Source organism: Oryza brachyantha, chromosome 2, assembly GCF_000231095.2.
Source record: "Oryza brachyantha chromosome 2, ObraRS2, whole genome shotgun sequence".
NCBI lineage: Eukaryota > Viridiplantae > Streptophyta > Magnoliopsida > Poales > Poaceae > Oryza > Oryza brachyantha.
Window position 1 is genome coordinate 14635490 of NC_023164.2, and position 19483 is coordinate 14654972.

Consider the following 19483-nt stretch of genomic DNA (forward strand, 5'->3'; position numbering starts at 1 on the left):
GTCTTCTCTTCACTCAATACATCAAGAAATCATCAATTTGCTATTGAGAAAAAACCACTAGTTTTTAGAGGGCATGTGTCAAGAATATAAAGTTAGGAGAGAAAGAGTGAACAATTATTACTCTAAGATACCTCAACTATGAAAAGTAGTTTCTATAGATAATTTTTTTATACTATAACAACCATATCAGTTTCTTCCGCTAGGATGCCTTAAGAGTTAGTAAGTTATAGATATGATAAGAACCTAAAACTATTGGATTGCATAACATACTTATTTTTTTCACTTCTACTTATACTTATAAGCAAAAAATTAAAATCTCAAACTTAAGTTTAGAGTTGATTTTAAGTTTTTTCTATTATAGTTTATTTTTCAGGACTAGTTTTTAGATTGCTAAAAGCACATATATATATATATATATATATATATATATATATATAAACTTTATTCATAAATTTTTATTTCTTTACAAATATATAGTAAACGATCATCCCTTAAGGTTTGGTGGAGCAAAGTTAGTTAATACCTCCATCCTATGAAGATTTCATATTTTCTCGTTTGCTCTAGGAAGACATCATTTATTATGCAATGGAATTTCCGAAAAATATGGGGAAACATCATTATAATATTTCTGACTTTGTAGAGTAATTTATATAAGATAAACTAAAAGTAAATTGTTTTAAAGATAGGTGGGGTAGTGTTGACGTCAAAATACGACTGATGACGTGTCACGCATAGAGGTCTGTGAGTCACTTCTTAGAACGCTCCAGTGCAGGACCTAAATTCTCATATTGTACGGGCGTGCCAGTCAGTTTGATCATGCAACTGACAAAATGAAGAATAAAACAAGTCAATCGGCTATCAAGCCGATAGGTAACAAAAAATCCAGCCGATCGGATTTTGATGTAGCAGTGTTTAGCCGATAAGCTAATCGATCGGCTGTTGAAAGCTTGGATCGGCTGAGAATCCGATACAAATATACTTGAATCATAAATAAATAAACATCATAAATAAATTAAATGGAGTACTTTGTTACGATCGGCTAAAACCAACTTGTATATGATCCTCTTAAGCCGATGCAACACAAAATAATTACCGATCTACATAAATCCAGTCGATTGGTTTAAAAATAATGCAGTAAGGTAAACGGCTACTCTATTGATGTAAATGTGATAAGCATGTAGATCCGCAAAGATCATTGGCTATAAACGAATAACAAAGGACCAAGGTATCTAGCCCGGATTGCTAAGAATAATCATATAAGTTCGGACCAAACCGAGACAGTTCAAGATTACGCCTAGCAACATCAGGATAGATACTAAACAGATCTAGATTGCTATCAAGCTGATGAGCCGATGACTGATAACTTATCGGCCGGTACTCTGATAAAAAATGAGCAAAATACTTCGACATGATATAAACTATTTGATAGATGTAATCTAGTAGATCGGACCGAACCGAGACAGTATGAAATTGAATATGTCAAATAGCAAATATCAAACCAACGTAAATCATCCAAGGTGGTCGACCAGATCAACCCAGGATACAAAAGTAACCTAAGCTAAAACTGATACGATAACTAGTAACTGTACAAGCAAATCAGAAGATCGGACTGAACCGAGACAATTCTAATCTAGCAGATATGATTACCGTGGCTGGCGGAACATAGGACTTACCCTTCCGCTATAGATCGAGACGATGCAACACCGCGCCAGGCGCCATGTTCCGCCGGTGTTGAAACCTCGATGAAGAGGGTGGCGATACGCCGAAAGTAGTTGATCTATCTTATGATATAGATGATTTATACCCTCAGGTAGATAACAGTCTGTGTCAGACATAACACATGACTCCTAATAGATAAAAAGAAATAACAAACAAGTCCTATTTGGACTCTAACTCTAATCCCTATTGGATACAACACGGTTTCTAATAGAAAAAAGAAACAAACAAGTCCCGATCGGACTCTAACTCTTTTAGAGATAAAACAAAAATCCTAACTAACTCTAATTAATAGATAAATTTACGTTGCTATGCCTTGGTTTTCACGATTTCCTGTTGAATTTAAACTCTTCTGGATAAAATTTCTATCAGTGATTGCACATTTTCTTATCCGAATCTAATATGGAAATTTACTAAATTTTGGTGTTAACAAGTAGCAACCAAACAAACCATAAATCCTCTCGAGTGTTAAGAGAGGTGCTTTGGTGTGCAGTCGTGACCGTACAGTAGAGTACAGATTCACAAGTGAGTTCCAGGTCTGTTTGAAATTTGGTGTGGTGGTCGGCTACGGGAAAACATTTTCTAGTAGTGCTGCGCAGGAAAAGCAGAGCTTGAGCATGGGACGCTAAGAGCATTTACAAGAGCTCATGCATATTTGGTCATGTATATGGCCATTTGGATGATCATGCAAAAAGATTCTCTATCCATATCCCATACACTCTAAGAGATCATGTATAATCCATCATCCATATTTATTTTATTAATATTTTGCAACCACCTACTCTCATATTAATATTTATTGAATGTTGAAATATGTATGGAGGAGAGAGCGCTTCTAAATTTGGATGACCTCTCTTTAATTTAGATGACCATCTAGTTTTGCATGATGGGCTGCATGATCTGTTGGAGTTAGTTTTTCTGTTCATATCGTCTATTTTCCATATGCATGATAGGATATATGAGCTCTTGGGAATTCCGTAAGGCCCTGATTAGTTCCCAAAAACATCACATCGAATCTTTGAACGTTTAAATAAAGTATTAAATATACATGAACATTAAAACTAATTACACGGTTATGGGGAAAATCGTGAGACGATTCGTTTGAGCCTAATTAGTAAATGATTAGTCATAAGTGCTACACTAACCAACATGTGCTAATGATAGATTAATTAGACTCAAAAAATTCGACTTGCGGTGTTCATACTAAATCTGAAATTTATTTTGTCATTAGACTACCTTTTATACTGTAAATTAATACTGCAAATGTATGATCATACGCGTCGATATGGCCTCTCTCCCAAAAATTTTTTCCATCTGAACTAGGCCTAATTTCATGCATGTTTTGGCCGGCCATGGACGTAGGCCATGCCGAATAGCTAGCTAGGCCGCCTAATAGTCTTGTCATCGCTCCGGTGCAGAACCCTGCCCCCGCTCCTCTTGTCTCATGGATGTTGTTCAATTGTGGCTAACAGCTCTATCCAACTAATACTCACACCGTCATATTTTTATTTATACTTATACTTATAAACCAAACTAGTTATAACTTTAATTTTTTAATCTTAAATTTAGAGTAAATTTTATTGTTTTTTCATTGCACGTGATTTATTTTTAGTATTTACTTTTAGATCATTAAGAAAAATATCTATAATAAATGTTTTATTTATAAATTAGTTTTTGTTTGTAAATATATCGTTTTATTTTTTATATGAAAAACCAAAACATTACCTCCTTAGTGTATGAAGAGATATCCACCGGACTACTCAGTACATATATAATTAGACACGTCCACGTAGTGATCTCTGTGTTTTAATTTGTTGTAGCTCTAGCTAATTATGAAGCTATCTAGGAATGCATACGTAGCTGTTAGCTAACACACCAGTCTCGTTTTTCACACTTACGCTTCTCGAACTACTTAACGGTATGTTTTTTATAAAAAAATTATATAGGAAAATTGCTTTAAAAGTTATATAATCTATTTTATATGTTTTAATAATTAATTAATTATGTACTAATCTATTACTATGTTTTTGCATCGGACAACTAACCCCTCTCTTTCATCGTGCGGAACGCAACCTATGTGTACATTAGTTACGCACGCAGGCAAACAAGGGCAGTGAAGTGATTGCATGCAGCAGTAGTTGGTGCAGTAGTTGGTGGTGTTGGCTATCGGGTTTCCTAATAGTGGCGGATCTAAGTAACAAGATTAGGAGGTCTGAATAAGTTAGATAGAGTTTTAGCTCTTTTTTTATTGATTTTTATCATAAAATTTCATGGGATGTTCATGGAGGACTCCAATGACTTTAACGGGTAGGGGCACGAGCTCCCCTGTTAAATCCTCCCCTGTTTCCTAATAAGGTGGCTTAGGAGAAGAAAGCATCGTGCGCATGCTACGTGCAAATTCATGCAATTATTTCAACGGGGGTGGTTTCGTTGGCAGAGATCGATGGAGCTATGTGCACCAAAACGTATAGGCTCAGCTAGCTGTGCTCTCCCCTCTGCTTCCTCTCCTTAGCTCTCATACACAAATCCACCTGCATCTCGCATCCCCGGCCGCCGCCGTCTTCGTCCCCTAGCCGTCGCCAGCCGACCAGACGCACTACAACTAGCTCAATTAATCAATTACCCTGGCCAACTCCAATCTCCAGCTGGTGTCCATATCTCGGTCGGTCGCCCCAGCCAAGCCTACACTTTCCCGGATGACCTGATCCGTGGCCACATTGACTGACGACGGTGCGGCGACATCACAGCAGAATGGTCATCGTCGGCAGCAAGAAGCTGGTAAGTTTTCCGATTAAGTACTATCTGTTGGATCTAGCCCTAGATGTGATATTTTATTAGAAACAAGTGCATATTAATTCAATTACTCACTGCACATATCGCCAAATAATGCTTGCATTAGCATTACATCTAGTAGTATGATAGTAATAACCACTGCTTGAATTAGTGATATATATGGAGGGATTTCTAGTAACTAAGTATATATATTTGCATGTGTTGTTCGCTCATCCTTAGTGAAGTATCTAAGCCTCCGCTGTTAATTTTGGTAATTAATGACAAGCGCTAACTGCGAACTAACCATTACACTTGAGATATGTGTTTCAGTTTAGATTCACTCATAAGTGCTCATGAATGATTATTGACGTATTAAATTTGATGACGCAAAGCAAATTGGAAGGAGACGGTAATTCTAGCGTTTTAATTTTAAATTGATCGAGGTGAAGGGGCGATCAAATTTTTCCTAGTTCATCTTTAGCTTTGCCGTACTATTAAGAGGGGTAATGACCTAGCAAGAGATGATTCTAATTGCCACATTAGATCATTTGCATAAACACTTGAAACATATTTTCTTTCTTGCAAAACTCACTGGAGTCGGCCAGACCAAGGTCGGTCAGACCGACAGTCGTAGGGCAGTCTGACCGCCGGCCACGGTCCGTTCTGACCGACCATATTATGGCGGTCTAACTAGCCTGTTCAGCCAGTCTGACCGCAGGTTGCTGGGCGGTCTGACCGCCCCCCTGAAGGCCGATTTTTGGCCCCTCCGCGTGGCCGATACAGAGCCGACGGAGCCGCAGTCGGTCAGACCGAGCTGATGGCGGTCTGACCGAGCTGAGGTCGGTCTGACCGGCTGCTCAACGCCGGTCTGACCGACCGGGCCCCTGACATTACCTGTCAAAGCTCCAACGATTAGTTTTCTAGCCGTTGCACAGTAGCACGGTCTGACCGGACATACCTCCGGTCAGACCGGTGGCACACAGAATTGGGGCATTTCGACCCCAACGGCTAGATTTTGTTGGTGGGGGTATAAATACCCCCCCACCAGCAGCAAGGGAGCTCTCTTGGCTGACATTTCAATTGCTCATATCTCTTGCATCTCTCACACACTCATTTGAGCTTAGGGTTCATCCATTTAGTGTGTTTGAGGGAGTTCTAGCTAAGAATCAAGTGCATTGCTTCATTGTAGAGCTAGTGTGACACTTGATCATCTCCACGCCGGGTCATCGCTGGTTACTCTTGTTTAGAGGTGATTTATTTTTAATCGCCTATTCACCCCCCTCTAGTCGACATCTTGATCCTACACTTAGTTTAAACTCTCACATTTAGTGACTGTTTTCACGTATCTTAGGCGTGTAGTATGCCCTTTTCATGTGTGCTTGCTTGTTCACATTTACAATGTTAACACCCCATCCTTAAGACAAATGTAATGCACTGCATAGATGCTAAATACGTAATGTCTCTGTCTCTCTCTGAGAAGAAATAAACTTAGGAAATCAAAGAAAGTAGCATCAATGCCTCTGTCCATTTGGTTTAGAGATCAGCGCATGTTTGGTTTTATTTGATTGTTTAATTAAATGTACGTTTGCTACATTTTATTAGCCATATGTCATCTTACACATTTGTAACTATTTAACTATGAACCTACAACATTCTAGAAAATAAAAATATTATAATATGTTTGAACTGATAATTTTTTGGTTAGATTTTCTACATAATTTCAGGTTAAGAAATTAATCTGAGCCCTTTGAGTGCAACTGCTGACATTATTCATGGGCATAAAAAATGAATTGTAGCACATATTTTTGACTGGTCAAATTAAAGTTAGATTGACTAAAACTCTAGTATGATAGGCATGCCAACATCATGGTCTTAATGCTTGCATACCAACATCATATTGAGTTGCAGGAGGATGAAGTTTTGCACATGAAAAAACGTTGACACGAAACTCTCTTTTGCCTATATGCCTAATTATTTTCCTACCCTAAAATGTGATTCTTTACATGCTTATTAATTAGTAGTTCACATTGTTAAAATGCCTAGGTTAAAACTTATTAAAATCCTCCTTGATTTGACCTAGTGTGTGGGAATCAATTTTTTCTCATGTTTGAGTTCTAATAGTAGTCAAGTTCCGAGTGGATTTAAGTTATGCTAACGTTTTGAATTGCATTATATAATCTAAAGGTATACTAAGTTGTTCTAGCTAACTTTGTTTCGTATGTTATTTCCGTTTCTCAGTTTATTAGTGAAACTAGAATGGCATACTTGGCAGCGCTTAGTTTTATTCTCATATCAACCATCACTCTAACAAGTAGCTCCATCAGCACAATTAATGGATCACATAACTGGTGGAATTTCAATTGCTCTGGAGGTAATTATACAATGGCAGACAATATATATGATGCCAACCTGGATTTGCTATCAATTCTTAGTACCACAGCTTCCTCATCCCCTTCTTGTATACTAGAGGTGTTGTTGGTGGCATCTGTAGAATATTTGGCTTTGTGAATGTCAAGACGATGTCCGTGCAAGGACATGCATGGATTGCATCGATCAAGGTTTTAAGGACGTAAAGTTTGCATGTGGATTAGCAAAAGATGTTTTCATACCTTATAATTTTTGTAGCATTTGATTGTCTAACCAAAAGGAATATATTTTGGGCAATCATGTTTATGTAAACAACATCATAGCCAAGAAGTTTGACCTCTCACCAGTTATCAGTATGGAATTTGGAGAGGTTATTGGTGTATACAGCCGTGTCATGCTCAATAGCATAGAAAAATCACCAAGAAAGTTTATTACTAGTGAGGTGGAGATCGATACGAATATTAAAAAAATACAAGTTTTACGGACTTGCGCAATGCTTGGCAGACATGTCCACTATAGCATGTCATTTTTGCCTTAGTGATTTATGCTGACGGAAGGATTTATCGGAGTGATAGGGGAGCGAAGTTCTTCTATGTACTGTAGCTACAGATACCAAACATACCCTTTCTTTAGTTGTGATCCTCTGTTGAAGCTACCAACAATGAGTCTTAAAGGTGAGTTAAAATCAATTTGTATATATTTTTATTCAGTTGCATGTCCCTTTATATATTAATATAGATATATCTGGGAACGCAGGAAACAATCACAAGAGAAAAAATAACAATTATCAGGGTTGCACTATCCATTATGAGTGTGATTTCAATATCACTTATTCTTATTTTCTGGTGGAGAAAATGTAAAACCCCCAAATCCTCCACTAGGATTATCAAGGCTACTATTGACAACGAGATTACTATTGGTGAGGAAACTGAAGAAACTATTGATAGGCAGGTAAGAAAATTTTTATATTTTCACTTGATACAAACACATTGAATTTGTGCCAACATAGATCTATTTCGCCATATTGAATGCTTTATATAACATTTATTTTTTTCTAAAAGAAATTTCCTCTTATTGTAGGTTGAACATCCTTCCCCTTTGGCATCATTCGAGCAAATAACAACTAGCGTAGATGAAAAAACGATTGCGCTATTTTTAGACTACAATAGAACTCTTTCTCCAATCGTAGAAAATCCTGAGAGAGATTTCATGTCCCATGAGGTAAGTTAGATGAACATGAATAAAAATTATATTCCTATCGAAATTTACTTATCCTGTTTCAATAAAAAAACAAAAAAAAACAATGGATGCGTGGAGTTGTGAAGAACGTTGCCGGGCATTTCCCTACTTCTATTGTGAGTGGCAGGTCCCGCGAAAAGGTACTAACGATATACTACTATTATGTTTTTTTCATTCAAATCACTTTCATCCTATTGGTCATTATCATTAAATTGCCTAATTGACATTACATGTGTAAAGTAGAAATAATTAACTGAGTTGTATCATGTTAACCTACATTTAGACTGAATATCAATAATCTTGTATCCATGCAGTGTTCAATGAAAGATTACTTTGGTAGAGTCCAATAAAATTTGCATGTTATAACCCAAAGTTACACCACTAATTCAAAACTCAATGTGATATAAAATAATGTAGAAAATCAAGATAATGTCGTACGACCCTTAATAGCATTGTTATTTGACATTGATCACTAATGTTGTTCCATTTTTTCACCTAGCCTTCAAAGAAAACTTTTGTTATGGTGACATTTTTGGTGAAGGTAATATTATATAGATCAGGGTATTGATCAGCTTAAGGCTTACCCCCTCCAGACATACAACAATCTTCCCACAAAAGGGCACTTTTACCATTCTAAGTTTTCCCCCACAGAATTTGAGGAAAATGTATTTATTGCCATCAAACTAGACGGAAGGAAAGAGTCACCCTTGCTAGGTTTTTTTCAACTTAAGGCGTTTCCCTCTTGAAATTTAGCCCCAAGTACATGCTGCTACACACTAGTTTCATTTTTGAAATTCCACATGGATTCTTTTAATAATCCCTTTAGGTAGTTCATACAAGGACAAAGTATACTCCATGCTTACCTTGCTAGCGACCTAGTTTAAGCTCCATTTTGTTTTATACTCCTTTCTAGTCCTTGTTATGGATTCCTTTTTTATCTGCTAGGATCCTCAAATATTTCGTAGGCAATTCTCCAATCATGCATATTAAATTTGGCTTGGTCAATATTCAGACAGCAGAGCTGACGTCTGTTCACTTTTGAAAGGCCTAACATCTGTTCAAACAGACATAATTTCAAAGGTTTCACATTGTGAGGTGTGTCTTCCAAAGGGAAGATCTTGTTAGTTTTTTGCCCCACTGCAATTTGTTGTTGTTCTGTTCTTTTATATTAAGTATTTGGTACAATAATCTACAGCTAAATCAAACCGTAGGGGTGACGGAGGATCCCTCTCTTAGCCCTTTATAAGTGTCGAAGTATGTACCTAATAATCATTCACCTTACTACTGAACTTGCCCTCTCTAATTACCTCCATAATCCAATCATCCCATTTATTACAAAACTACATTACTCCCACCTTTCACCATATCTCAATGACTGCTGAATATATCACGGAGATACCGTCTTTGCCGTTGCCCAAAAAAGATTTCTCTCAAACTTTTTCCGAACTCTAATGAACTTGTCCTCTACTTTTTTAAACTCCTTTGAACTTGTTTTTCACCATCAAACTTCAATGCGATGATTATACTAAAATAAAGTTTTCCGATGACATAAAATTGACAAATCCACAATAATCACACCAAAGTAAAGCATTTGTGTGCAACATAAAATTGATAAAGGTAAAGTTATTTTAGGACGGATGCTCCTGTCCAAAAATAGGATTGCACTTATTTTCTTTTGATTGACCCAAAATATGTTTTATTGTAGCAATCATTGTATTAAAGTTTATGAAAATAGAGAACAAATGCATTGAAATTAGATAACATGGGGAACCATTGCATTAAGATATGATAAAATGGAGGATATTATTTATTATTTTTATTGGTATACATGGGATGAATGGGAAATAAAATTAATTTAGGACGGGGATGTACCAACACCGTGATTTTACCGTTCGCTTTGTTTCTATCCACCATGAAATTAGTCATTTTCGCTAGCTAAACAAGATCGCAACGCCTGAATTTGCCTCGTATCTTGATAGAGGATCTTACCGCCACCTCCCCTTGTGGCCAACAGCTGCCATGGTCGGCAGGGGACTGGTGCTTCCTCTTTCCGCTGGACGATCAACCACGGTGGGCACTGCAACCTCCACACAGACCACAGCTATTTACGGCAGAAATTCCTATAGCTATTTATGATGATATGGTGCGTTGGCTTCAGGTCAGACAAAGTTGGCACACTTCGCTTCAAAACCGCCTGTAATTGAGAACTGAAACCACTCAGCAGAGGCATCCTGTGTGCCCCGTTTCAAACAAAGACGCCAAATGAAACTACTCCAGATTTGCTTTTTATGACAGCTCCAAGAGAAGATCAGCCATAGCACGAACTCTAAGACACAATATATATATGACATATAAGACATGATAGTATATGTTTTATAAATATATTTTAAAGAGATAAAAAGAGAAAAAAAAAAAGAACAAATGAGCTACATATTTGTAACCAGACACAATATATGTATGACAGGTAGGACATGATAGTACATGTTTTGTAGGTAGCTATTGTATAAATGGCTATTAGATTTACTATAAGTGAATTACAACTAGTAGTTGGTTACTAGTGAACTTGCTCTAATCGTGTTTTTCAACAAATAGTATTCAAAAAAGCAGCGAGACTGAACTCAAGAAATCATGACCGGCGCTGATTTTGCTGAAACGAATGATTGGTAAATAAATTTCTAACAAAACTATGGTTCGACCATGCAGTTATCAGTGCAATATCCTGCATCTGAGTTGCTACAGAACGAAATAGACTAGTCTGAAAGGTAGGTTTAGGTGGTTGTTTCCCGAGTTAACCAAAAATGGGTATAATCCAAGGAATGGCCCTAATCGAACAAACTGAAGCCCATGTCCTGCACATAGAAGATTAAAATAAATGATCAGTCCTCATTCTGTCAGATGCAATACCATGACAAAATCAAAATGATAAATATGCTGGAAAGTAAAGTATATGGAAACAATAACTACATTAATAATTGATGCAGCACAGTTATTAAAAAAACAGTCAGTAAAATTATCTATACATAGAAACTTGTGCTGATATGTAATACTACAATTTCACAAGATTTGATTGCTTATATAGAAAACCAAAAGGGGAAACTACTGTAATGTATAGCGCAAATAACAGAGATGTACGAGCATTTTGAAGAGACTCATGCTGATCAACAGGATACCATGAACTCAAGCATAGCATAATATATCTTACATCATCGGATTCCTCTTTCTCCTCCACCTTCTCTTCTTTCTTAGCCTCAGCTTGAGGAGCAGCTCCACCACCAACAACCGGAGCAGCTGCTGCAACAGCTACGCCACCTCCACCACATGGAACAGAAGCAAACTTCTCCCGACCGGAAGCAATAATCTCAGTGATATCCTTACCAGCCAGTTGAGACAAAAGAAACTCCATCTTGCCTTGGTCAACTTCAGCTCCAACTGTTACATCAGAAAAGATTAAATTAGCATGATTGAGCATGCAATTATCCAACTTTATCTTTCATGCACATAAACTGAAGATGACAAACACGTATTACAACCTATATAATGTGGAATAACACAAATCAGACCACTGAAATTTTCCAAGCTTGTAGGCATTGACAGTTACCGTGAGCAACTTTTCTAATAAGCTATTATTAGAAGATCATGCCAGAAGACCAAATAAATTTCAGACAATGCATCCTTCACAGAAGGATGCTGAAACATATAAATTTTTGAAAGAAACTTCATAATGGTAAACTTCACAAAAATGGAAAAGCATAACAAAATATATAAACTTGCCCTGTAGAATAATTAGAATTCAGAATTCACACTTATGACTATATTGTATCATAGGAAACAAAATATAATTGGAACAGCGGCACAAAGCACATGAACATCACTTGAATAATAGTCATACCAAGGCAGTTGCTGCTCATTTTCTAGATATCTCAGAGTAGCCGATTGTACTTCACTAAAATCATTGATGTCATGCCTTCAAACTACAAGACAGCACTGCTTGTGGTTCTTACATAGAGCTCTCACTTACAGCTAACTTTGTTTTTCTCTTTCTGAAATTGGTAGTTTCTTTGGTTTGTATAACAAAGGGTGCTAAAAACCACAAAATGTTCAACAGTAGCACTAAAAATTTATCTGGAAAATTGAGCTAACCTTTTAATTATCATGGAAAAAATGAAAATTCAGGGGACTATGGAGTAAAATTACCTGACTCCAGAATAGTTGAGAGATCCTCCGCAGATGGGTTAGGGTTACCAGCAAGGGTGGCGAGAAGATAGGCAGAAATAAACTTCATTCTGAGTATAGATCATAAAAGAGGCATTTAAAAAGGGATAAAGAGAATAATTATAAAAGTAAAACAGCTTCCAGTACAAACTGGCATGTACCACAAGCAAACGGCAGTACATTCAAAATCATTTGAAACATTTAGCAAGTATCTTCATCAAATTCATCAAACCTAGAAGGTATTTATTGGACGTTTGTTTTTCTATTAAGAAACATTTTTTTTCGATAGACCACTAGGGAAGTAAAATCCTGCAGATGATACTACCAATTTCTCAGCAGACAGTATTGATAGATGATAACAAATTCTTGCATCCTCCAAATCTCTCATGTTCTATCCATAGATCGAAATGCTACCAGCCTTGTACATTAACAGTTCCCATAATGATTGCATAAGGGCTCAAGAAAAAAATAAATTCACAATCCATATCAGCCACAATTTGGCGGATGTGGGCTGATGAAAAAAAAAATTGAAATGGACAATCCATATAACCATGTTTGGATAGACATAAGCAGATACGATTGCACCACCTCCTAGGGCCAACCTTACGGCCACTCGCACTAATGCATCTCACAGGCACAACTGATCCGATCCCACCTACCCCTAAACCTCTTTGCCTCCGCCTACACGACGCCCGCAGCTTAACATCGGCGAGAACGCAGCAAGCAAGAGAAGAACGGGTGCAAGAAGATATCATCATCCGCGGAGGAAGAAGATAAGCAGAGCCCTTACTTGGACGACGGGGAGCTGTGGATCTCCGGGGGGCAGAAGAGTGGGAGGATGACGGCGGCGAGGTCCCGGCTTCTGGTGCTTGTCGCTAGGGTTTCCGGGAGACGGGCGAGGCATAAAACGGGAGCGGGCGGTGGACGGGTTGGGCCGGGCCGGGCCTCGAGGATGGTGATGGGAGGAGGAGAAATGGGCCAGTGCCGAATCATCATTCTGGGTCAGAGGGCAACCCAAGGAGATTACAGAACGAGCCACGTCAAATGTAAATAGTGACCGTTAGATATAGAACAGATATAAAAAGAAAACTAGTGTTGGATTCAGAAAAGAACCACTATATAGTCAATAATAAATCACACAACCAGGGTTTCTTCACAAGGTTTTAAGTGGAAACATCTCGAACCAACGTGAGTGGAGCGTAGCGTATACTCCCTTCACTTTCGTTTTAAGTTGACACTATTGACTCATAGTAAAATAAATTCTGATAGGAGGTCGACCTCCTCGAGTTCAATGGGTCATAGGTCAAACCACCGGTTTTCTAATTATTAATATTATATTTGATTTATTTATGTTTAATATACAATCGTCATAACTTGGTTATAAATATATATATATATATATATATATATATATATATGTATATATATAAACTAATATATCTATTATTACATGAGTATAGCAAAAAAAATAATGGTAGAAAGCAACCAATAAATTCATATTGTAATAATGTCATAGGACAAATTAAAAAACTAGGTTGATTCTAAAAACCGATCTATTCACAGTATTTTTACCTGTTCAATTGCATCAATGGTCATTGAGCAGAACCGAACTACCAAGGTCGTTGGTTCTGGTTTTTCTGGTTCAACCGTCACTCCGGTTCATTTTTTACTTTGCTTTTAAGTATACATTTTACTATTTGTATTATTTAAAATATTTGTATAATTATTTTGTTGGGATTTGATATATTATTAAAGACACTTTGAGCATGTCCTACAATTTTGCATATTTGCAAAAAAATGAATAAGATAAACAATCTAAAAGTCAAAGGCATCAAATAAAAAATAGAAGAAATATTAAACAAGTAAAAAAGCAGCATGTAGCAACTCTCAGTTAGCTAATACTCGCTCAAACACATAGTAATTAACATCAAAGTTTTCATTTTATTAAGTGTAAAATGAAGGCACATCTTAATTGTATATTTCATACAAACGCATCATTTTTGTCGATATTTTGTATTGGTAGTAATAAAGGGGTAACACATACGATCGAAAGTATGATGGTGCGTAAGAGGCAGAATTATCTAAGTCTAAGCATTCGAATAGGAAGTAGTGTCCTAGTCCTGCCAGTTAGGGTTTAGTTGTGTGTATTGATGGGGTGTTGAATACCATGGAGGTGATGGAGCTTGGCGGTACCGGCGGATCTGACTGGTGTGAGGACAAGGTCACCATTATCAAAGTTAAGTGACTTCATATGAAAAAGTTAGGTGTAGATATGCATTATTTTGAAATTTGTTTTTCGCAGATGGACCATTAATAGTCCCTCCTGCAAAAGTCAATTTTTCATAAGGGCCTTTCAATTGCCTGCCTATGAAAATACCATTATTTTTTCAAGTGATACTCTTATTCGTCTGCCTGCAATAATAAGTTTTCATAAGCGTATTGTGTCCTCCCCTCATGACTGATCACATTGCAGATAGTCTCTAACAATTCATTAGGAATTTTGAGGGGGTCATCCACAAAGATTACTTCTTAATAGTGCATGTTTTCCCTAGATTAACTCTTATACACGAAGTAAGGACAAAAGTATAAGCGAGATATTGTGTGAACATGGGTCCATTCAGTGTGTAGAGTGGACTAATACAATTTTTAGAGGCTAGGTGTTGCATAGGGTTTACCATGATTCGGTTGAAAGATGAGAATTCATTGATTTCTAATAGTTCAATATGTGTTCATACATTATTTTCTTCTAAGGAATTACATTTTTCCAATGGTAGATTGTGTATATAAATGTAATAGAGGTAACTACACAAATAGGTCAACCTAGTCAACAACCAAACTAAGAATATAAATATAGTAAACACATAAGCCCATTTAAGACAACATTATCATTGATATGTAATCGATAGATACAAATATTACAATTCATACTATAAATATTTATTATATGAGATGTCATGGAGTGTGTATTTTCACTAGGTTTGACCTTACGCACTGACTAGCGGAGCAATATGAGTGACAGGGGACATATGTAGGCTAGTGAGTTTAGCTGCAACCAATCCAGGTGTCTCTTGCATATCAAGATCCTTGGGTGACATTTCATTAGGCAACTTCCAATCAAAATAGTATAGGAGACTAGCCAGTGGTAGCTCAATATTGGCCAACCCAAGGTTTATGCCTGGACAACTTCTACGACCAGAGCCAAATGGAAGGAACTGAAAATTGTTTCCTTTGTAATCTATATTGCTATTTTCAAACCTCTCAGGCTTGAATTCCTCTGGGTCCTCCCAGAACTTAACATCTCTGCCCATTGCCCACACATTCACGAGAATACATGTGCCTTCTAGTACATCGTAACCCATGACCTTGCATGTCTCACGACATCTATGGGGCGTTAGGAGGGGTGCAGGACAATGTAATCGTAGTGTCTCCTTGATCACCATCTTTAAATAGTTCAACCCAATAATATCATTCTCAGTGATGGTGACCTTCCCTTGGAGAGCTTGCCGCAGCTCGACTTGTACCTTTGTCATTACTCTGGGCCAACGGATAAGCTCTGCCATGATCCATACTATCACGGTTGACGATGTCTCACTGCCCCCTGAAAACATGTCCTGTAACAATTTTTTTGTTTATTAATTATCTGAAATTTTCTTATGTGTAGATAATAGAGTTTCACAATGTATAACTAAATTTACACAACACATAACCTTAATTGTCTTGTGATAAGTAGCGTGCAATTAAAATCTACTAAAGCGCAATGTATAACTAATTGAGGATCATCTACCCTAGCACAATTCAGTATTTGTTACCTGATTATAAATTTTCACTAATTCCGAATATTGCATTTACACAATGAAGAAAATAGTCTAACTTAGACCACGAACAGAGTAAAATTTTATATTTATAAACTCTAAATTTCGATTATTCAATCTAAAAAACTATAATTAATACATCAGACCACATAAAACTTGATATTCATTATTTCTGAATTTTAAATTACCTTTGTTTTAGATTATAAGATATTTTGGCTTTTCTATATTCATAAAAATACCAATGAATCTGGATATAGATAAATCTAAGAAAAACAGAAATATACTATAACTTGAAACTATAATTAAACTGAGTACAACTCTAATTGAGTACTCCCTTAGGTTTCATATATGTCATTTTGGACAGGGGTAAGATCAAACTTTTAGAGCATTAACTATGAATAACTTTTAATACATTTACTTTGGAAGCGTGAAAACTATATGTCTAGACTAATATTAAAATATACTCCAAGAAATCATATGTTTGCTAATATATTTTTATATATTGTTATGAAAAATAATGATTAGAGTTGTTTTTATATAGTGTCATGACTAAAACGATAATTATAGTGGGACCAGAGGGTGTATATGTCAATATCAAATTTTAGGATTGTTAAATTATTTAGATATACTTTTCTATCCGGTCATAAATATTTAACATTCAGTACAATATCGATCAAAGATTTGAAACATCAATAATTTCACAAATGCTTAGTTAAAGAAATGTATGTGTAGATTTTCCCTCAAAACACTGTATCATAACATCATCGACTTCTAGCTTTTAATGGATTAATGTGGTATTTTTAGCTATTTTGATTAATGCAAGATTTCTAGCCTTTTTACCTTCTACTATGATTAATGCAGATCCTTATAGGAGACCCTCAAATTAATATAAATAAATCTGTAGGGGTTCACATGTATATATGTACATTTGTGCTTTACTTTTATGGATTCTTATAATTTTGTGGTATATGTCAGACGACATAATAAGAATAATGTAGTGTGAAGGCAAAACTTACAAACAGAAGCACAACGATGATCTCATTTGTGATTGGGATCGGCGTGCCGCCTTCCTTCTGGAGCCTCAGCAGGACGTCGACGAAGCAGTCTTTCCCGGCAGCAGCATCAGCTGGCTGGTCGCCGCTGTCCATGTGGTCCTTGTGTTCTTGAACGATGTCTGCAATGATGAGCTCCATCCGCTTGCGGCTCGCGAGTCCCCTGCGTGGGGTCGCGCTCAGCATCCGCGCGAGCTTGGACGACGGGAAGAGGTCGGCGAGGGTGAGCAAGGTCAGCTGGTTCTTGACGGTGTGGAGCGCGTCCAGGAACTCGTCCCGGTACCTGCACCGGCTGCCGACGGAGCACCTCATCACAATGTCGCTGACGAGCTTGCCGACCTTCTCGGTGAGGTTCACGGGGGCGCCGCCGGCGGACACGGCCAGGTCGCGCACGAGGCGCGCCACCTCGTCCTCGCGGATTGCCCGGAACGACCTCACCCGGGAGGCGGTCAGCAGCTCCTGCGTGCAGATCTTGCGGAGCTCGCGCCACCGCTCGCCGTGCGGGGAGAAGAAGATGTCGCTGGCGCCGAAGGAGACCGCCGCGACGGTGCTACTGACGTGCCGGTCGGCGAACCTGACGTCTTGGTTCCTGAGGATCTCCTGCGCGGCCTCCGGCGTCGACGCCACCACCGCGGGCACCTCGCCCAGCCACAGCTGCATCAGGGGCCCGTGCTTCTCCGAGAGAGCGCGCAGCACCCTGTGGGTGTTTGGGTCGCTAGCGAGGTGGTGGATGCTGCCGATCACCGGCAGCGTCCATGGCCCCGGGGGAAGATTAGGCCTTGGCCTCGCGGCAAACGAGACCAGCTTGGAGAGGATGACGAGGAGGACGGACAGGCCCAGAGCTAGAGCTACTACCATCTTGTCCTCCATGTTTAGTCGTACGAGGTAGAGAAGTGCTTGACTAGGTAGGATCATTCCCCCGACAGAGTTATGGAGGATTTGCGGTTTATTTATAGGCCAGGAAGCTAGAGGGCAAACATAGAAAGATTATGGTGCATTGTTGAATGTAAATTATTACTACATCCATCCTGAAATAAGATCATTTTTTATTTTTTGATACAATATTTTGATTTTTCGTCTTATTTGAAATTTTTTTACGATTAATATTTTTATTCTTACTAGATGATAAAACATGAATAATATTTTATGCGTAACTAATTTTTTTAAGTTTTTTTTACAAACTTTTCAAATAAGACGAATAGTCAAACGTTGGACACGAAAAAACAAAAAAATAAAGTTATTATGGGACGAAGGTAGTAGTCAGTTTTTGTAAGTACGCTTTTCATAGACTGTTCAACGGTATATATTTTTTAAAATATTTTATGTGTTGATCATCTCACACTTATAAATTAGTTTTCTAACTTTGCAATAGTTAATTCCGTTGTGTATACCATGAAATAGCTATATTAACAATAACATAATTCTACCTTTCATTTTTGTGTAATAAAATAATATACGCTTCTCACAAACTGCTAAACGGTATTTTTTTAAAAAAAATTTATGTGGTATCTAACATTTATAAATTAGTTTTCAAACTTTGCAATAGTTAATTCCGTTGTTTATACATAAAATAGCTATCATAACGATAAGATAATTTTATCTTTTATTTTCATCTAATAAAAGAATACAGCATATGTACCAATCGATTCAATCAACATCGATGACTTCAGCCAAAATGTCTTTATATAGTAATTAATAGTGCATGAATTTAATATCAAGTCACCTCGAAGTATATCATGTAAACAAAACTTTTATATAAGTGTTCTTGGCGATTTAAAAGTATTTACTAAAAAATAAACTATAATAAAAATCATAAATTTAATTCCAAAAATTAAAGGTAAAATGTTAAATTTTAGCTTATAACCATAAGCAGAAGTGAAAATATGAGTAGTCTTCACGCGTGTGAAAGTAGATTCCCGCTGTGGAAACTGACCCAAACAGAATCCATTCTGATGCGGCCCGAGTGAGGGTCGTCTCAGACGTTCCCAGTTCTGAGTTGGCCGTTCCACCATCTGCTCTATTCGTCTCAATAAAAACAACTCATTGAATCCCCAAAATGATGTTGAGGAGAAAACTTTTTCACGAACTAAGGATTACTGTAAAACAAATATAGAAGTTGGTTTATTTGGTACAGAAGAAATTGAACATGAAAGACTGAGTGTAAATTCGATTATCGTGCCATTCGAAAATATGTATTGGTTTTCATAAGAGAAAGATAAACTTTGACTGTACTTTTAAGGAACAATTATTTAGTTCCCAAGATCACATACTGTAATTAGGAAAATGCTGTCAAAAAAGAGCTAGAAATGGACT

The 19483-nt window shown here is 37.3% G+C and overlaps 2 protein-coding genes across 2 annotated transcripts; both read right to left on the reverse strand.

Annotated features, from left to right (window-relative positions):
* Positions 1-10709: 10709 nt before the first annotated feature.
* LOC102704948 (60S acidic ribosomal protein P2A-like) lies at positions 10710-13195 on the reverse strand. The gene is made up of 4 exons (XM_006647270.2): positions 13097-13195; positions 12289-12377; positions 11297-11523; positions 10710-10943 (listed from the first exon to the last, which is right to left on the reverse strand). Exons 2-4 carry the CDS (start codon positions 12374-12376, stop codon positions 10917-10919), a joined length of 342 nt encoding a protein of 113 aa, XP_006647333.1. The 5' UTR covers position 12377; positions 13097-13195; the 3' UTR covers positions 10710-10916.
* A 2095-nt stretch (positions 13196-15290) lies between these two features.
* LOC102705222 (ent-cassadiene hydroxylase-like) lies at positions 15291-18040 on the reverse strand. The gene is made up of 2 exons (XM_006647271.1): positions 17135-18040; positions 15291-15917 (listed from the first exon to the last, which is right to left on the reverse strand). The coding sequence occupies exons 1-2, from the start codon at positions 18038-18040 to the stop codon at positions 15291-15293; spliced, it is 1533 nt and encodes a 510-aa protein (XP_006647334.1).
* Between the last annotated feature and the right edge of the window lie 1443 nt (positions 18041-19483).